This window comes from Arvicanthis niloticus, chromosome 4, assembly GCF_011762505.2.
Source record: "Arvicanthis niloticus isolate mArvNil1 chromosome 4, mArvNil1.pat.X, whole genome shotgun sequence".
Classification (NCBI taxonomy): Eukaryota; Metazoa; Chordata; class Mammalia; order Rodentia; family Muridae; genus Arvicanthis; species Arvicanthis niloticus.
The window spans coordinates 39,305,988-39,325,027 of record NC_047661.1 but is presented as its reverse complement, the minus strand read 5'-3'; the positions used below and the strand labels follow the sequence as shown (position 1 = coordinate 39,325,027).

General features: G+C 35.9%; 1 protein-coding gene across 6 annotated transcripts in view; it reads left to right on the top strand.

Moving 5' to 3' along the window:
- Nbea (neurobeachin) overlaps positions 1-19,040 on the top strand; it is a 518,446-nt gene that overhangs the window by 195,400 nt on the left and 304,006 nt on the right. For 4 of the 6 annotated variants that reach the window (XM_076932408.1, XM_076932407.1, XM_076932411.1 and 1 more), the window contains 3 exons: positions 943-1,381; positions 13,361-13,515; positions 15,675-15,801. In XM_076932408.1, the coding sequence (XP_076788523.1) occupies positions 943-1,381; positions 13,361-13,515; positions 15,675-15,801 (721 nt within the window). Of the gene's footprint in view, positions 1-942; positions 1,382-13,360; positions 13,516-15,674; positions 15,802-19,040 lie in introns of those variants that run through there. The other 2 variants (XM_076932409.1, XM_034500168.2) reach the window with 2 other exon arrangements.

Sequence of the window (19,040 nt, the reverse complement as noted above, 5' to 3'; positions counted from 1 at the left end):
CCCCACTCACTGTGTGTGTGTGTGTGTGTGTGTGTGTGTGTGTGTGTGTGTGTGTGTATTTTCTGTTTCTGCACCTATATGTATATTCTCATGCTTGACATATAGTAGGTGTAAGAGGTAAGAGCACAGCTTTCAGGAATTGGTTATCTCCTTCTGATATGTGAGTTCCAGGGATCAAATTCAGGTTATCAGACTTGTTTTTAAGCACTTTTATGTATTGAATCATCATATAGGCCCAGATTTAACAGTTTAAAGATCTTTTTATTTTCATCCATTTTGATTAGTAGTATATAAACAACTTCTGTATAAAATAAATATGTTTCTGATTTTCTTCTTAAAAGTAGAGATTAATATTTATCTATAAAAATTTAGCAAGAATTTCTACAATAGTTAAATATAAAGGTAAAAAATTGCTCATGTCTTATGGCACACCATGGTATAGTTAATAAATATATCTTTTTGAAATAAATGCTTGACAAAATTTACTTTAAAAATTCACAATTTTATGTGTGATTTGAGAACTATATCTTGAGGTAATTTAAGTATTTTGGACATTTCTTTATTAAAACACCTAAAATGGTATTTAAAATGACTTTGCTTTTTTAAGGATAATAATAATTTTTTAAGGAAATAAAAGGATTGTTGTTCTTGTATGTTGCTTGAGAGCTAGCAACATACAATGGGTAACGGGGGGTGGTGATGAGACATTTTTGATTGCTTTAGGAATGGGTTGAGTTATGCTCTTAAAGACAAGATGTAGAATAACTCAGACAGTTTTTTTAAAGAAATGGGATTGTTTCAATGTGTCCTGAACAAAACAGCAGGTGCATATGGATTTTGTATTTGAGCCAAGTTGTGCTGTGCACATTCACTTAGGAAAGTTTCAGTTGCTTCTTACATGCACATGAAACCTTTTAATTAGACTGATATCTTTCTTTACAGAAACACCTGCTCCATTTCCAGACACTGTAAAGGAGAAGGAAACACCAACCCCTGGTGAAGATATTCAGCTAGAAAGTTCAGTTCCTCACACAGATTCCGGAATGGGAGAGGAGCAAGTAGCTAGCATTCTGGATGGGGCAGAGCTAGAGACTGCTGCAGGTCCTGACGCAATGAGTGAACTTTTATCCACATTGTCATCTGAAGTAAAGAAATCACAGGAGAGCTTAACTGAACATCCCAGTGAGATGCTGAAACCTGCACCATCCATATCTAGCATTAGTCAAACCAAAGGTATTAATGTCAAGGAGATACTAAAAAGTCTTGTGGCTGCCCCAGTTGAGATTGCTGAATGTGGCCCTGAGCCTATTCCATATCCAGATCCAGCACTGAAGAGAGAAGCACACGCTATTCTTCCTATGCAGTTCCATTCCTTTGACAGGTATGTACTGACCTTTTAATCCTCAGGGTCCTATGCACAGTAAGCTCTGTGAATTTACTAAACAGTAGGAGAGTCTCAAGAACATCTCATTATCAATGTTGATTCTTACTACAAAGACTGTCAAAGTGCTAGTCTGCAGGATTGAGTTTGGCATGAGGCATGATGTGGTAAGTAGCTTATCACACTGGAAATGGTGCACATAGTATTGGGTTAGAATCTACTACTGAAGAAAGATCAAACATTGAGAAATCTGTTTTTCTCTTTTGCTTTACTTTTCTCCATATGAAATAGATAGGATAACTCTCTCCAAAAGCAATTCTGATTTTCAAATTCTATTATACTATTATAAAATATTATAATTATTATAGATTAAGTAACTTCCTTTAAGTAGCCACAATTAATTTTAATTATAAATTGATCTTTATTGAAAAATACAAAAAAAGTTTGTAATTTTGGTTGTTAAAAAAAAAAAAGATTGTAAGCCGGGTGGTTGTGTCGCACGCCTTTAATCCCAGCACTTGGGAGGCAGAGGCAGGTGGATTTCTGAGTTCGAGGCCAACCTGGTCTACAGAGTGAGTTCCAGGACAGCCAGGGCTACACAGAGAAATCCTGTCTCAAAAAACCAAAAAAAAAAAAATTGTAATTCTGTCATCAGTATAAAACGTTTAGATATGTGAAAATAAATATTCTTGAAAGGCATTTCTGACTTCACTTAGAACCTGTCCCGTGTAGCTACATTTAAATATAAAATCATTCAAAAAACTTGGAAGCTACTGATTCCAATTATTTTAAACCCATTTTATAAGCAATTAAAGTAGCTCAGAAAAAAAGTAGCTCAGAGAATTAAAATAAAATGATACAGATATAAAGAATCATAGCATTTAATATATCTTACAATTCAAATCAAGTGCAGCCTCAGAAAAATGCTGCAGGTATTGAGTAATTACCAACAAGGGTGCTTGAGCATTGGTTTTGCTATATAGCTTAAATTTTGTTTGTATGTTGATATGTAAACCAAAGAAGGTATAGGTTTACTGTGTGGACTATTATTGATTTTTAAAATATATCTTCATACCAAAAAGTTGTTTGTGAGAGAGATTATTGATAAGAAAGTACTGTCAGCTTTAGTGAAAAAGATTTAATTTATGAACAAGTATTTCATAAGCTAAAATATCAAGATTAATATATAGTCAAAGAAGAATAAGCATTATTAAGGTATTACTGAATAGTTTAATGTCACTTTTACAAATAGTCATATAAAAATGACTTAAAAGTTTCTAAGAAGTGGCAAATTATAAGACTATGAAGTGTAGAAAATGCTTTTCTACAAACTTTTCTGTTCTGAAGTCTTGATTAAATAGTTGTTAACTCTGTTTTCTTATGTTTTTTCAAATGTTGCTTGTTTCTTCTGGATTTCTCATTACATCGCTATTTCACATGTCCAATTTATAGTTGCAGGATGAGTGTGTTTATGCATGTGACTTTGTTCCAGTCTATGCCTTTTCCTATGGATATGTAATACTATCAGCGTCTATATATTAAATAACAGAAATTAATAAGCTAGCTGGAGTTGTCTATTTTCATTTTAAATTATATCTTTACATTTTTGTCAAAATACAGATGAATAAATCCAGATAATTATTGAGATGTACAGAAGAGGATTCAGTACAATTAAGCAAAATAATTTTGTGTTGATTTATATTTTTATTTGTTTTTTTATTAAAACTTACAGCTGTCACATTAATGCCTACTTCTCTTAGTTATACAGCATTAATACTTTCAGAATGTTATTTTAAAACACTGGGACTTTTCCTGTGTTTCTGGTAGCATTTGTGCAAAATACAATAGGAGTGAATCATTATTCTAAATTGTTAACTAATTAGAATGAAATGGAAGAGCACAAGGCATGTTTTTCATGTTTTTATTCTTTTGAGGAAGAGTCTTGGTGTAGTTAATATATGCAGTAGCTCAAGTCCTAGCAAATGTAAATGATGAGGTGATATTGATGAAAGGAGGGGATTGAGGTCTCAGGGGCACTGATGACGGATTGAACAGAAGCGGCCTTGCGCTGCACGTAACTCAAGTCTGTCGTCTTCACTACTCAAAGCCATAATGGGAGGTGGCAGTCTGAAATGAGTTGCCACGGCGAGGAGTATTATTTTTGAAATGCTTTCACACAAATCACTAGGCCCTGCATACAACTTAGTTTCATGCTTTAATGTCATCAGGAGGCACAAATTGGTGTGTCTAATTGTTTGCCACCTGCCAGCAAAATGAGCTGCCAGCCAGCCAGACGGGTTTGATTGTCTGTCAGCCTTTCAATAGATTGAGAGTGACAACATCAAAAATGTAACTTCAAACTCTGAAGCTGTGAGCAGCTTTGCAGAGACATCATCCCCACAAGAACTCCTGGACTGCTGCATTTTGAATTCTATTTCCAGTATATTGCTGGCATTTACCTTATCTGTCCTAAGGTAGCTAGCTATAATTGCATTATGAGGTATATAAACAAATTTCTGAAACTCTGAAGTCTGAAATCCAAGTTATGACATATCTTTTAACAATAGATTGTATTCCTTGAAAAATGGAATCCAAGATGACAGACAGCCTTTAGAATGAAAGTCCAGAAAGTTCCCAGTGACAAACAGAATTACCCAAGGCTTCTTCTGAACATAAAGTATTTGGGATTACTTTTAGTTGAAATAACTATAAACTCAGTTGCTCAGTATTTTTAACTAGCACTGTATAATTGTACTGGAAATCACTTATGATATTCCCTTTGTTAACCAACTGCATATTGGTCTGTTTCAGTCATTGCAGAAGTCTGTTTCTTAGGCTTACTTTAGACTGTAAGTTTGGAAATGACCTATATAAACAGCTGTAGAAACTGGAGTGCTCTTCACTCATCTATACTAGTTGTCTCTTCCCACTTAGGATAGAACCATGGAAAATTCTGATGTCTTAAATTTTATAATTTTTAATATGTAAATAGCAACATCAAATTTTAGAAATTCTTAGGTCTAGTAAAACAGACTTATTTTTAGAATTTGATAATTCTTAAATTATTTACGGTGTTCTTAATGCACATGTTTTTATCTACATGTTCAGTGACTGCTGGTTCCTTTTATTTTCTCACCGTTATCAGTGAAGATTTAAAAAGGTGTCTTCGATTACACCGAATTACCAAAAGGTCTATCTCCCAAACCACCCTTCACTAAGCACCATGTGTATAGAGATTGCACAGATTTTTGTTATTTAATGAAAGCATTTCTGATGGTTTTGTTTCTAACAGACATCTGGAAATCAATACATCAAGTTACAAAATTCTCTAGCAACACTGCATTTCTTGGTAGACTTACTAGTAGACTATGTTTTGTTAATAGTTCTAGTCAAGCTGGCACTAACTGCACCACTGTTAGCTTTTCTTTGACCCTACCTACCCTCTTTATTACCTAAAATTGAACTCTGTATTACACACTTTTAGCTTTGGAAACATAGTAATTGAAAAAAAATGTGGTGGTTGATATATTTTTGTTGCTATTCTTCTTTTTAAAATTGTTGTAAATTTAGGCTATTATAGAAAGCCTGTAATTGTATGGCTTCCTTGACTAAAGGAAGCCATTATGGTCAATATTATATAATATATATTATCTTTTCTTGTTTTATAAACTTTAGTATTCAAATCAATGTAGTCAAGCACACTAATAATCTATTTTTCCTCATTTTTTAATATTTTGCCTCCAACTTGTTTTCTTTTATAAAAAATGAACATCCCTGAAGTAAAATCTGTGGTTAAAATAAATACAGCAAAATAAACTGTTTTCTTAAAATTTTCTAATTTAAACAAAGTATAAGCTTAGTGTATGTGTATTCTCACTTCTTAAGATTTTTAACATTATATTTAGTGCTCAAAATAAAAGTATAATCCATTTGTGTAATAAAGAAATGTTCACAAGTAGATCTTCTTTAACCACAGAACTAAGATTATTTTTAAAAAGTATAATTAGTGTGCTGATATTATGTTCCTGCTTATTTTTGTTTGTTGCAGAATCTACTTTGATTATATCATTTGAAAGACAAAATAAATATACTGAAAATTAATTACAAACCCTCCAGCTTTTACTAGTCAAATATTCCATTGTAATTTCTCATTTTATCTTTCCCAGAGTGGACTGGCTGTGATGGATTTGACTATGTGGCTGGGTTCTTTGTTCCCTTGTCTTTCCTGGCATCTACAAAGAGTTTAAGTGAATTAAATAATCTCTTTTCAGTGGTGCATTGATGAAATACTATTTATATATTTTACAGGTATTCTGTAATACTTTATCAAGTATATAAGCATAATAGATAAATTATTCCATCAATAACCCAGTGATTTCTTATGAAATTCAGCAGTTAGAATTTCTAAACTATTTTTTCAAGAACAAAGCATTTATTTATTTTCATAATCTGTGTAGCCAAAAGAACACCTGTACTTCATAACTACTCATAAAGGTTTATTGAATAATAAAAACTTACTGTTAATGTCAATAAGTTATTGTCAATGTTAGCAATACACTGATAATCATATATTTTTATATAATTCTCTTAAAACTTAGAAGGTAATGTTCTTTTTTTTATTGGATATTTTATTTATTTACAATACAGATGTCATCTCCTTTCCTCACTTCCCATTCTCAGAAACCCCCTAGTCTATTCCCCTCCTCCTTTTTGCTTATTTTAACTATATGCAAGTATTAAGATCAGTTCTAGATTGAGGGTCTAGCAATACAATAGATGCAAATAGTCAAAGAACAAGCAAGACAATAAACACAAATATTCAAAGAACAAGCAAGGCAATAAAGAAAATTTCATAAACACTCCTGTGATTGTGATCACTGCTTCTAAGGGTTTATCAGGATGACCAAAATATCTGAGCCTACTTCCCTGTCATAGCCCAAAGTTATTTTCATGTCTGAAGACTACTTCCTTGTCTAGCCTAAGATTTAGATTCCTGCCAGAAATTACTTCTTTGTTCTAGCCTAATGTCAGATTCCTGCCTGACGCCCACTTCCTTGTCCTTGGTCAATGTCATATTCCTGCCAATCAGACCATTTCCTTGTCCTTGGCCCATGTAAGATTCTTGCCAAGCAGCCCCAAAAGCTCTCCGCCTCTCCCCTTTTTTATTTTATAAACAAGACTGAGCCTGTCTTAGGTCATTTGACAAAAATGCCTTCCTTACTCGATGTGGAACACAAAGGCAATGCACTTCTGTTTTAGGTTGACAAGGCTTTGTGCAGAATCTTACCTGTCCTTGCTTGCCAGCCTGTTAAATTAATAACTCTTTCTGGGGGTCCATTTTCAATTTTAGGCCATGTACTTTGGCTGCAGACATGTTGATGTTGTTAAAGACAAGCTTTAACACTATGGGCAGGAATAAATGTATTCCCAGGATATAAAGGGCTAGCATGATCAAGCTATATATGCCATTCTTGAAATATAATACCAAAATGGAAATACTGACCTCAGGCAATGGGTAATTTTATCAGCAGTATCTGCTGAATCAACACTCAGCAGAGCAGCATTCTTTAAATTCATAAGCTCACTATGCAAAGTTAAAACATCCAGAGAGGTATTAGAATTATGCCAAATACACTGCAAGACATTTTCAGAGACATATTTGGAAGTTAGCTGCAGTTCTCTCTGAAGTTACGTTAGCAAGAGATAAAGTTGGGACAGGATTTGGATTTTAAACAAGTGTTAGTACATGTATTAAGGCTCTTTTAATTGTCAAGTTAAAATTACTTTTGTTTCTTCTACAGTATTTAATGTAAATTGCGTTGATTGTACACTTTCTAATTGTGTTAGTGTGTCGAAACCTGGCATGTCTTTTATGGAGCTTTATTAACCAGCTTTTGTTTTAATGACTCGAGTATCACAGAACCTTGATATTCTGGAAAAAAAAGCTTGCAAGTACTGGAAGAAGTGAGTCAGTCTTTAAGCAGAAGCAAGAGAGTAGTGGGTTTGATTATTGCTGGTATAACAGCTTTAATTACATTAATAGCTAGCACCACTGCTTCTGCCATTGCTTTGACACAAGAAGTTATGACAACTACTTTTGTTAATCATTTAGCAAAAAAATGTTCCTAATGTGTTGAATATACCAGAGGATGTAGATAGGCATTTGGAAGAATGGATTGATGCTCTTTATCCTATTCAAATTACTGGAAGAGGGTTCTGAGTTTAAGAGTCTGGAGCCATCTCGAGTGTCATGTGTCATGCCAAATACCATTGTATTCATTGGATTCGTGTTAGTTCTACAATTTACAGGGGCTGTCATTACAATTCCTAAACTATTTAGAACAACTTTTTTTCTCATAGTTTCTGTTTTTCACACAAGCCTTTTTGGACATAGTGTGATAATCTGGAAATGAATAAACCTGGCTATTGTATAACCTCTGTATAATCTTTTCTTGCAATTCCTTACCACTGTCCTCTACATGTCTTGGGTGTTCTCCACTGCAGTTAAATCTCTGCATATTTATGCCAGAGACACTTTTCCATTTTTTTTAATTTTTCTTGATAGTTTCATAGATTTATGGAATGCATTCTGATTATTCTCACAGCCTGTCCTCCTTCACTTCCCTCCCAACTCTGCCAACCACTCTCTTCTTACCAGTCCCTTTCCCAGATTCATGACTTTTGATTTTGTTTTGTGACCTATTTAGTTCAAGCCGACCATTTGTGAGGGTCCTGGCACTATCCACTGGAGCCTAGTGGGGCCTCAGTGTATATACGACTGAAGGCTGTGATACCCCTGCTCCTTGAGTCTTGACAGTGGCAAATAATCCAGCAGTGTAGAGTGGGCCTCTGGCCCCAACCTCCACTGGTGCCACTATTCGTGATTGCATTTCATGAACTCATCATATTTGGAGCAGGGGGTGTATATATGTCTTATTTAGAGCTCAGTGCTCATCTGTCACTTATTCTTAGCACCCTGTGCATCCATGAATCTCTGTATTTATTCTCAGTCACTGGAAAGCCTTCTCGGATTAAAGCTGAGAGGAGTATTTGTTTGCATATAAAGCTAAATATTTAAATGGCACTTTGACATTGTTCCAAGTTAGCTAAAAATCTGTATTCCATTCTCCTCCAGGGCCTATTACTTCCTATGAGTCTTTAGTAGGTTTCACAGCACCAGGCATTGATCACCTTGTATGGAGACGACATCAAATTTAATTAGAAAATTTGTCTTTATAGCAGCAATAGTATTATTTCACTAGTGAGCACACCCTGCTTGGCTGGTTCATCTTGTGGTTTGTAGAGTTCACAAGCAGGTAAGACCATCAATACATTTTCTTACCCAGCAGTTTGGATAGCACTTACCAACGCTGTAGAAGGTAACCAGCAAAAAAAGGAAGCTTCTAGCTTAGTTCCAGCTTGATATTTCTCCACCATCAGTCAGTGTAGATGATACACTATGTGATGGGTCTTATCATCAAGTTCTTAGAAGCAACCAAGCATCTGTATTAGTTTCTAAGTCTTTTGAAGCTTTGATCATCGAGAGAGGCTATTGGCACATGGTTTTTTTTTTTTTGAGCTTCAGTCACTTTATTCATTATTTTACAGTTACATCTATTTACCTGTGAATTTCATTTGTTTATAGCTAAACAAAATTCCAATGTGTCTATGAACCAAATTTCCCTTATATCTACCAGTTGATGAACATGTAACCTGATTCCACTTTCTAGCCATTGTGACTAGAGCGACAGTGAATACTGACGAGCAAATATCTATGTAGGATAACATTGGGTCTTTGGCATATATTCTCAGGAACGAAAATAGTTGAGATATACAACACTTCTGTGGATTTTTGAGGAATCATCACAATGATTTCTATAGTCGATATACCAGTCTGTACTCCTACTGATAGTTAGTAAGGATTTCTTTATCCTCACATCACCAACATTTGTTTTCATTTGGTTTCTTGATAATAGTCATTCTGATTACCATGAGATGGAATCTCAAGGTAGTTTTATTCTGCATTCCCAGATGTTGAACACTTGCTAAGTCATTTGTAATTCTTTTTAAAATTCCTTGTTTTTATCTGTAGACCTTTTGAGGGGACCGGTTGGTCGGTTTTCTTGATATTTTTTAATTGTGTATTCTGTTATTAGTCTTATGATTGCTGTATAACTGGCAAAGAATTTTTTTCCTGTTCAATAGAGATAACAATTAGCCCCACTTTAAACCTCCTTCTGAAACTTTATAAATCAGGCCTTCATCATCTACATTGCCCTCAACATTATTATCCTCCAAGCTCCTACAGAACATCCCACTGTGCTCTCAACACTCACTGGCTTTTCTATTCAGAGTTTCAGTAGGTACCACAATCTTTCCCAAAACATTGTCAGGTCTGTGACAGTAATACCCCACAATCCTGGTACCAGCTTTGATCTTCATGTTCTATTTTGGTGAAGACATATCACCACAGCAACTCTAATCTCCCAGAAAACAGCATGGTCAGAGCTATCCCAGCAATTTTCAACTCCTGGTATCACCTCATCTTAGTTGGGGCTTCTATTGCCACAGTGACCAAAAGCATGTTGGAGAGGAAAGTGTTTGATGGACTTAGACTTCCATATCATACTGCATCATTGAAGAAAATCAGGACAGGAAATCAAACAGGGTAGGAACCTGGAGGCAACAGCTGATGCAGAAACCACAGAGAGGTGCTGCTTACTGCTCATGGCTTACTCAACCTGGTTTCTTATAGAACCCAGTAACACCTGCCCAAAGGTTGCCCCTCTTACAGTGGACCCCACCCACATCAATCACTAATTAAGAAAATGCCCCACAGCTTGCCTATAGCCATATTTTAGGGAAGCATCTTCTCAATTGAGGTTTCTTCTCTGATGATTTCTTCTTGTGACGAGTTGACACAAAACTAGCCAGGACACTCTCATTCGGTCATTTAATTGACTGTTTTATTTGTTGTATAGTAGGTTTTTAGTTTCATTAGGTCTCATTTATTGGTTCTGTTTTACACCTATGGCTCTACCGGTACATAAACAAAAGAGATCTTTCTGTCTTCTAGTGTCTTCCTCAATTTCTTTATTCAGAGACTTAAAGTTATTATGGGAGAAAAACCTTCATGTCCTGCTTAATCTTATTCAGAGGTGTTGATCTTGTTCCTGTTGGCTATTGTGAAATGCAATTGTTTCCTCTGATTCTTTCTCAGCATCTTTGTTATTGGTATATAGAATGAACATTGATTTCTATTTGTTAATTTTGTTTCCTCGCACTTGTTAAAAATGTTAATTTAGTTCTAGGAGTGGTATAGGTAAATCTATAAGGTCTCATATGTAGTGTTGTATCAACAGCAAACAAGAATTCTCTTAATTCTTTTCCTATTTGTATCTTTTCTGTTCCTTTCTGTTTTGCTGCTCTAACCATGACTTTGATTACTAAATTGAAATGGAGTCAAGTCTTTGCATAGGCTGGTCACTTTTTGTAGAGCCAGCCATAAAACTGAGGTTGGTAAGGGGTCCCGGTGAAGGTAGGGGTTGGGTCTTGAGTTTTCCTATGGGAGAAAAAAGAAGGCTCTAACCAGAAGTAAGTTGATCCTGGATTCCAATATAAGAAGAAGCATACCGGAACCCATGTGGCCTAGAGAAGAGAAATGATATATGCTCCTGGGAAAAGAAAGCAGGTGGGTATTAGGGAGTCTCCAAAGAAGTGAGAAAGTTCTTGATGGGGGCAAGGTTGGCCTCCTAGGAAAGGCAGGAAGGACATTCCGAAAGCCCCCTGTCCAGCTTTGGGGTTGGAACACGACTGTAGGGATCTTGGGCACAAGCATATTCAGTTGTGTGAACCTAGGCAAACAATTTAATCATCTTAACTAAAACAATTTGTCTTCAAAGATTCATAAAGTTATTGGTGAAGACAAACATTTGTGATATCAGTAAAAGTCTTCTTTTTGTTAAAATAAGTTGAGTCCTGGTCACATTGTCATTTCGACCATTTGAGCATACTTTCTATTGCAAATTAGTTGGTAAGTATTACAGAGCTTTCTTGGGGCTGCTTGTCATTTTCACATACATGGAAGTTTTATGTCTTTAGATGTTTTAAAAGTTACTGCATTTTCCATATATTTTTAGTCTTTTCAAGCTTCATAAGACTGTTTCCTTTATGTTCAACTGTAAGTGTTTTGTTAAGATACATTCTTTCTTGTTACTGCTGAAATACAAAGGTAGGTTTTTCACTTGTGTGGACAGGGCAGAATGTCACAGGATTTATAGCTTCTTTCAGAACTGCATCAGCACTTTCGAAGGTTCCACAGTAATATCAATAGCCTAAAGTGCAGTGGTGATCTATAGTATGCAGGTGCTGTGCCAAGCACTTTGATAGCAATTTTATGCAGTACAAACGATGGGAAATTTCATTTTAAGGTGAAGAGAAGTGAGTTGACAGAGACCCACATGCTCCATCCCATACAGCTAGCGGTTGCCAGATCTAGACCTCTAACCCAGGTTGGGACACTAGAGGCTGTGCTTTCAGTTCTGTGCTTTACCTGACCCAATGAGATCACTGACTGGCTTCAAAATGCTGCAGATGTTTGAGATTTTTGCATGCTGTTCATAAACTTTCATTACAGAATTTTCATACTTAGTTTTCATAATATGTCTTGTAGGTTCTGCACATGGGTACAATATTATGGATAAATGCTCCAAGATGCTATAGAGAGTATGTTACATGAAAGTTCACTCATGATTGATGATGATGACAGTGGTGTGTTAGAGATCTGTGATGCTATTTCTCCTGCCATTTATAGATTCACCCTACAGTACTTCTAACCAAGTGTGTGTGTGTGTGTGCGTGCGTGCGTGTGTGTGTGTGTGTGTGTGTGTGTGTGTGTGTGTGTTTTAGAGGTTGATGTCAGTTACCTTCCTCAGTTGTTCTAGACTGGAGTTTTTGAGACAGGTTTCTCACTGGTCTTGAGCTCACCAATTTGGTTAAACTGGCTGGCTAGCAAACCCCAAGAACCCCCTCCTATCTCTACCTCCCCAGTGCCCAGTGTTAGGCTTACTGGAGCCTTATTGAGCCAGGCATTGTACATAGCTGCAGGAGATCCCACAGAGCTCAAGTCTTCCTGCTAGCACAGCAAATGCTCTATCAACATGCTGTCCTCTGAATTTGCTTGTCATATAGAGAGCTGTTTTGATGAGAGAACTAAAATTACAAGCTCTTCATTCCCTTGGTGTGCTTTGCTATCTCGCTTTATTTTTTAGCGTCATATTTTCCACTTTGGCTATCAATATTTCTTTGTACACACACACACACACACACACACACACACACACACACACATAATTTTATGACAAATGTTAGCATACACACACTTCTAGAGATCTAAGGACTTTTGGGAGTCCAGTTCTCTCCTTTCACCTTGCTGGAAAGAGAGGGTCTTGTTTATGCTGTTTTGCATTGCATATGAGCTTCTGGGTGATTCTTCTGTCTCCAACTCCCATCTTGTTTCACAAGTTCTGGAATTACAGATGCCTCCCACAACCATCTGGCTTCTTTACTTGGATTCCAGGGCTCAGGTTCTCCAGCACATGATGCAAGCACTTTAGCCCAATAAACCATTGGTAGTTCAATTTTATGGCCTTTTTACTTATATGACAGCATTTGTTTCTCTGATATGTGATTATTTTTCATTTGCCATTTTAAAAGATTCACAAACTCCAGATTCTACACTAGTGTTTACCAAATAAATTTTCACATCAGAAACTTCCAAGTCTTTGTTTAAATTCTGCATTTCTTTCACCAGTGAATTTGGGTTTTCAAGTTGACAGTGTGGAAGGTCAGAGAAGGGAAGCAAAGGACTGATGAGAGGCAACTGAGCTGTGTTCCACGTTGGCCTTTTATTTCTGGTGTACCATCATGGGGACAAGCTTTATCTCAAGTTTTGGTCTTGTTTTCTGTCTTTCTCCACAGGAGTGTGGTGGTGCCTGTAAAGAAGCCACCTCCAGGTAGTCTAGCTGTCACCACTGTGGGAGCCACGGCTGCGGGAAGTGGGCTGCCAACAGGCAGTACCTCAAGTATATTTGCTGCCCCTGGAGCTACACCAAAAAGTATGATTAACACGACAGGTATCGTCCTTATAGACTTTTGTGAAGCTTCATCCTTTTTTCTCTGTTTGCTGTATCTTCATTTTCCCATTTGATTTTAACAACTAAAAAGCCCAGAACATTCACGATTCGTTTAGTCTTTAGTGTGCTGTACCCTGTATGACAATTTCTCAGAATCTGTTGCTGGCTCTAGGACACAGACACGGTGGTCATTTCAGGAGACAGTACTGGTTTTCTGTTTTGAGATGTCTTAAAACATCATATTCTACTTTCAGGGTAAATCAAATTATTGGGATACACTTGGGGAGCAAAAGGTGATTTAGACACTGGAGAGTGACAGGTAAAATTAAGCATATAAAGCACGTCAAAGGGGCGTGTGCTAGAACATGGATTTTTTTCATGGACCCCTAAGATGTATCCTTTGCTAAATCCTTCAAGGAAAGGCAAAATTTCCTAAGAACCTTGATGAATGCAAGAGCCTCAACCTTATTAAAAGTGCATATGAATAAGGACTATTACCTTACACTGAATTAATTTGATACAGTTATAATCTAAGAATATAAATTAATTCATTGTCCAGCTATTTTCTATGATTCTAGAAACCACAAATTCCAAATCACGATAAAAATTTAAAGCCTGACTAAAATCTGTCTGTCCCTGTCTCTCTGTCTCTTTCACTGTCTCTCACTGTGTCTGTCTGTCTCCTCTCTCTGTATCTCTTTCTCTGTCTCTTCTTTCTGTCTGTCTTTCTCTCTGTTTCTCTCTGTCTCTCTGTTTCTTTGTCTCTGTCTCTCTCTCTCTCTCTCTCTGTCTTTCTGTCTCTCTCCCTCTCTCTGGCTCTCTCATTTACAGAAATGTTCCTGTTGATTATTAGCTAAATAAATCCTCACCCAAATCTTTGTGATTCCATTTTAGGTATTTAGACAACGCAAGATGACCCTGACTTTTCTTCCCTGACTATAGTAGTCTTCTGTTCTCCAAACTGTATAGCCTTAAACTTTTCCATTTATTATCATTACTTAGATTCTTCCCATTTCTATTGATTTTGTAGCTCTCTTTTGTGCTTTCTGTATCTATCTTGTTTATCATGCCACCTGAGTCTGACATATCATGAACCACACATTTATGGGGTGTAGTAAGTAGAACACTCTCTTAAGCATGTGTACTTGTCTCAATCAGTGAGCAGCATTATGGCATTGTAAAATTTGTAAGTTTATTTTTAGTTTGAAAAATAATAGAGTATAGTAGAATCTATACTTAGTGATGTCTAGTAAATAAAATCCTCATTTTTCTTATGACTGCAATAAAATGAAAAGATTAAATTTTTGTCTTTATATAAGACATTATACTTATAGTTTTCTACTTTAAAATTAGCATTTGATATATAACAATATAAGTTTTTTGATAGTACAAGTATATACTAAGTCAAAATTAAAACTTTCTCCTTAATAACCTTTCCCCTTAATATTTGATCACATATAGATATATAGAAGTGTGAGCTATGGAATACAGTGTAGATGTTGGGACATGGTACTGCGTAGCTGTTACAGTAGAAATCCAATGAGCAACTCACTTTGTTGGAAATAGCATAAGATATAATACTTAGGAACACTAGATGCCCCTCAACTCCACAGCTCTTTGATGTACTCACATGGCATATTTTAGAAAAAATCTTTTCTAAAATGGCATTTTCATATCATTGAGGAGAGCTCATTATTTTAAAATCAGGTATGGTTGAACTCAAGATAGGCCTTCTGAAGCAATCATTTCATCAAAGTCAGAATTTACAAAGTGATAAAATTGTGTTCCCAGTGCTCTATAAATTATGCCTGAGAGCTTGAGGTCTAAGACTAGCACAACACAGCAGTAAAAGGGAGTAAATTTTTCACATTTAAATTTGTATTGTTTTATCAGCCTCAATGTAGAATTTTTTCATGTGTTGATGTCTTTTATGTATACCCATTTGTAACATGTAATTGTGTTAGATTAACATAAGTAAATCAACTGGATTTTAATTAATATCCATAGAAATTATGAGTATACGAATGATCAAATAGTTTTAATTGTCAAATTCTGTTAGAAAATTTGATTAGTTGTTTTTTGAAAATCAAATAGAAATAATAAAATTATTTTGTTAAATAAATTTATATTTAAAACTAAAATTATTATTTTGGGTACAGGTGCTGTGGATTCAGGGTCCTCCTCCTCTTCCTCCTCTTCTAGTTTTGTTAATGGTGCTACCAGCAAAAATCTTCCAGCTGTACAAACTGTAGCTCCAATGCCAGAAGATTCAGCTGAGAACATGAGGTATGCATAGTGATTTGTTTCTTTTACCAGTTTTATTATTCCTCGTTAAGACACAGTGAAATAGTTGGTAGTAGGTTCACATGAGATAAACATTCTTGGAAATATCAGTTAGCTATATACTGTTAATATATTCATAAGTCTGTCTAGCCATGGCACTTGGGGAAATTACTGAAAGCCAGTGTTATATATACAGATTAAAGCTAGGTGGTCTCAATTAAGACTGTTTACAGAGCTTTTAGTTCTTTGTTGTATAATACATACTATCATTCCAACTATTGTTCAGATGTGCAAAGACAGCATGGTAGGAGTCATCTTTGATTAATAACAGTTTAAATCATAAGCTTCAAAAATAAATCTGTGTAATTTTATGTAATCTGTACTATTGGGACATGAATAATCGTCATGAGGGGTGACTCGCAGAATGGACTGCTCCTCATTATAAAGTTTATAGCCATTTAGAATTTTCCACTTTTTATATATTCCAAATAATGCTATTATGTCAGTGATATTATGGGCATCTATTATTGTCTGGGTGTACTTCATGCTACTGTGCATATCTTCTAAGCAAATAAACGATTAGAGTAGAATTGCTGCCCAGCCTTTGCGTCTACTGTGAATATACTATGCCAGCCACGTTATTTTTTTTCTGTGCATTTATATGAGTTTACTCACTTGGCAGCTATAAATACAGTGCCATTTCACCCTCATCTTGGGCTGTTTTGCAATTTTCATATCATTATTATTATTATTGATATGGCCTGTCTTGTTCAATAGAATATATATTTTTGGAAATTTTCACTTTATAATTTTTTTTGCTTGTGATCGCCTTTTGTGTTGTAAAAGCCCTTTCTCCAGATCTTTCTATTGAGGTGCATAATCAGCTGGAGTGGCTTTTGTGATGAGTGTGTAAGAAGAACCGGAGTAGGAAGATTGCCATCCCTCATTTGAAGACCTCTTTACACCATGATCTTCCACGTCTCTCATAAATTATGCTTCTGTATTCTTGACTTGACTTGAAGCTCACAATCAGTTCTTCTCTACCTGTACACCTACTAAGCTGACAAAATTAACTTTAGGTTCAATAATGACAGTAAGGGCCTTGAGGGAGGTCTTTGCCCCTTTCTTGTGAGAGAGTTGGAATCATTCTCAATGCTTCATATTCTCTTAGAACATTCGAATCAGGGGTCAGAAATCCCTGTTAAAAAACAAGTTGAGTAAGGTAAGAGAAGAAGTTCAGGGTAACCTTTCAACTCTCATGGTTATGACCCTTATGTTTGGAATACCAGGCATGTCCCCAAGTGGTATGACGTTGGAAGACGGGGAATATCCTTAAATGTTAAAGAGAGAGAGGAACTTTGTCATTTGTGGGCTCTTACTGTGAAAAACTGTTTAAAAAAACAGAAAGGAGTCTTCAGACTGTTTCTGCAGTGGACTGGACCTTTACTTTTCTTTCAAACTGTGAACATCATACAATCCTTTCAGAATTAAATTTTTCTTAAACTAATAGTTCTTAGTAGTGATACTTATTTTGCTTTGTATAATTATTAATATGTTTCTGATTTTATTCATTTTTTGTTACTTTTTTTTTACAGTCCTATCGTTGCCCTCCTTCTGGTCTGCCATCCCAGTTCCTCATCCTATTCCTCCCCCCCCCCACCGTGTCCAAGAGGATGCCCTTCCTCCTCCCCTCTGCCAGGCTTTCCACTCCCTGGGCTCTCCAGGGTTAGCTGCATCTCCTCCCACTGAGGCCAGACCATGCAGTCCTCTCTTGTATGTGTGAAGGGCCTCAGACCAGCTAGTGTATACTGCCTGGTTGGAGGCTCAGAGGCTGAGAGATTTCGGGGGTCCAGGTTCATTGAGACTGCTGGCCTTCCTATGGGGCCGCTCTCCTCCTCAGCTTCATCCAGTCTTTCCATAATTCAACCACAGGGGTCCTGAACTTCAGTAGAATGGTTGGATCAAAGTTTTTACTTCTGTCTCAGTCAGCTCCTTGTTGGGCCTCTCAGAAAATGGCCATGCTATGAGAGTCTGTAAGCATGCCATAGCATCAGTAGTAGTGTCAGGCCTTGGAGCCTCTCCTTAAGATGGATCCCAAGTTGGGCCTATTACGGGACCACCTTTCTCTCAGTCTCTTCTTCATTTTTGTCCCTGCAATTCTTTCTTAAGTTAGTTTTCATTTCAATTTTATTGAGATTATTTCTTTATTTGCTGAAACTCAATGACTAGAAAGTACATTTTAATGAATTTTTTTCTAGGATATATTCTGGTAAAACCACATTGCGAGTTAAGATGAAAGACAATTTATTTATTACCTCAAAAATTTTTAAATTTCTATACATAACTTACCCCATCCCTACCAGCAGCATGTGCTTTTCAGCTTTTTATTTGAGATTTTACATTCAAGTGTTTTAAAGGAATGGGATCATATAATGTGTATTGTTTTTTTGTCTGCCTTCTTTCACTTAGCTTTTTGATTTGTTGATTCATTTATCTCTTCCTTTATGACTGTTCTATTCCTACTTAGCTTCAAGTATTATTCCATTTTGTGACTCATAATGAGTGTATCTATTTACTCATTTGGAGACAGTGGAGTTATTTCAATTGGTATATTACAGATAAAGATTTGGAATGAATAAGTCGTAGGCATCCCAACACGTTTCATCTCATTTCTGTTCAGTAAACAACTAAGAATATAATTTCTGGATGGATAGTAACTAAATGTTTAAAATCATGAGAAAATGCTAAGCCATTTTGCAAAATGGCTGTCATTGCACTCTCTTGGGCAATGTATAAAGCATCCGATACTTTACATTTGTCAGTACTTGCTGTTGTCACAACGAGTACTTAAAATAGTGGGGTAATTATATCTCGTTTGTTTTTATTGGTTCTTAGTGGTTCTGCCTGTGTTTATGGGTCATTGAACTCCTCTGTCTTATAATAGAGTTTTCTTATAGTATGTAGGAGTTATCAGTATACTCTGCATAGATGCCCTTTGTTAGCTCCATGATTACCATTGTCTCATTCTCCATGAAGTTCATTGTCTCAAATAATCATTTCTTTTGTGATTTATGATTTCTCTAATTATTAAATTTTCTTTATCAATTGCAAAATCCTGTGTTCTTCCTTTTTTCCTGTAGTTTACCCATTGGCAACTAGGTCCTGATCTGTTTGAGGCAGCTTTAGGTAAACAGCTGGATAAATATTGAGATTTGCTCTTAAGTACATTAGTTCAAAATGTC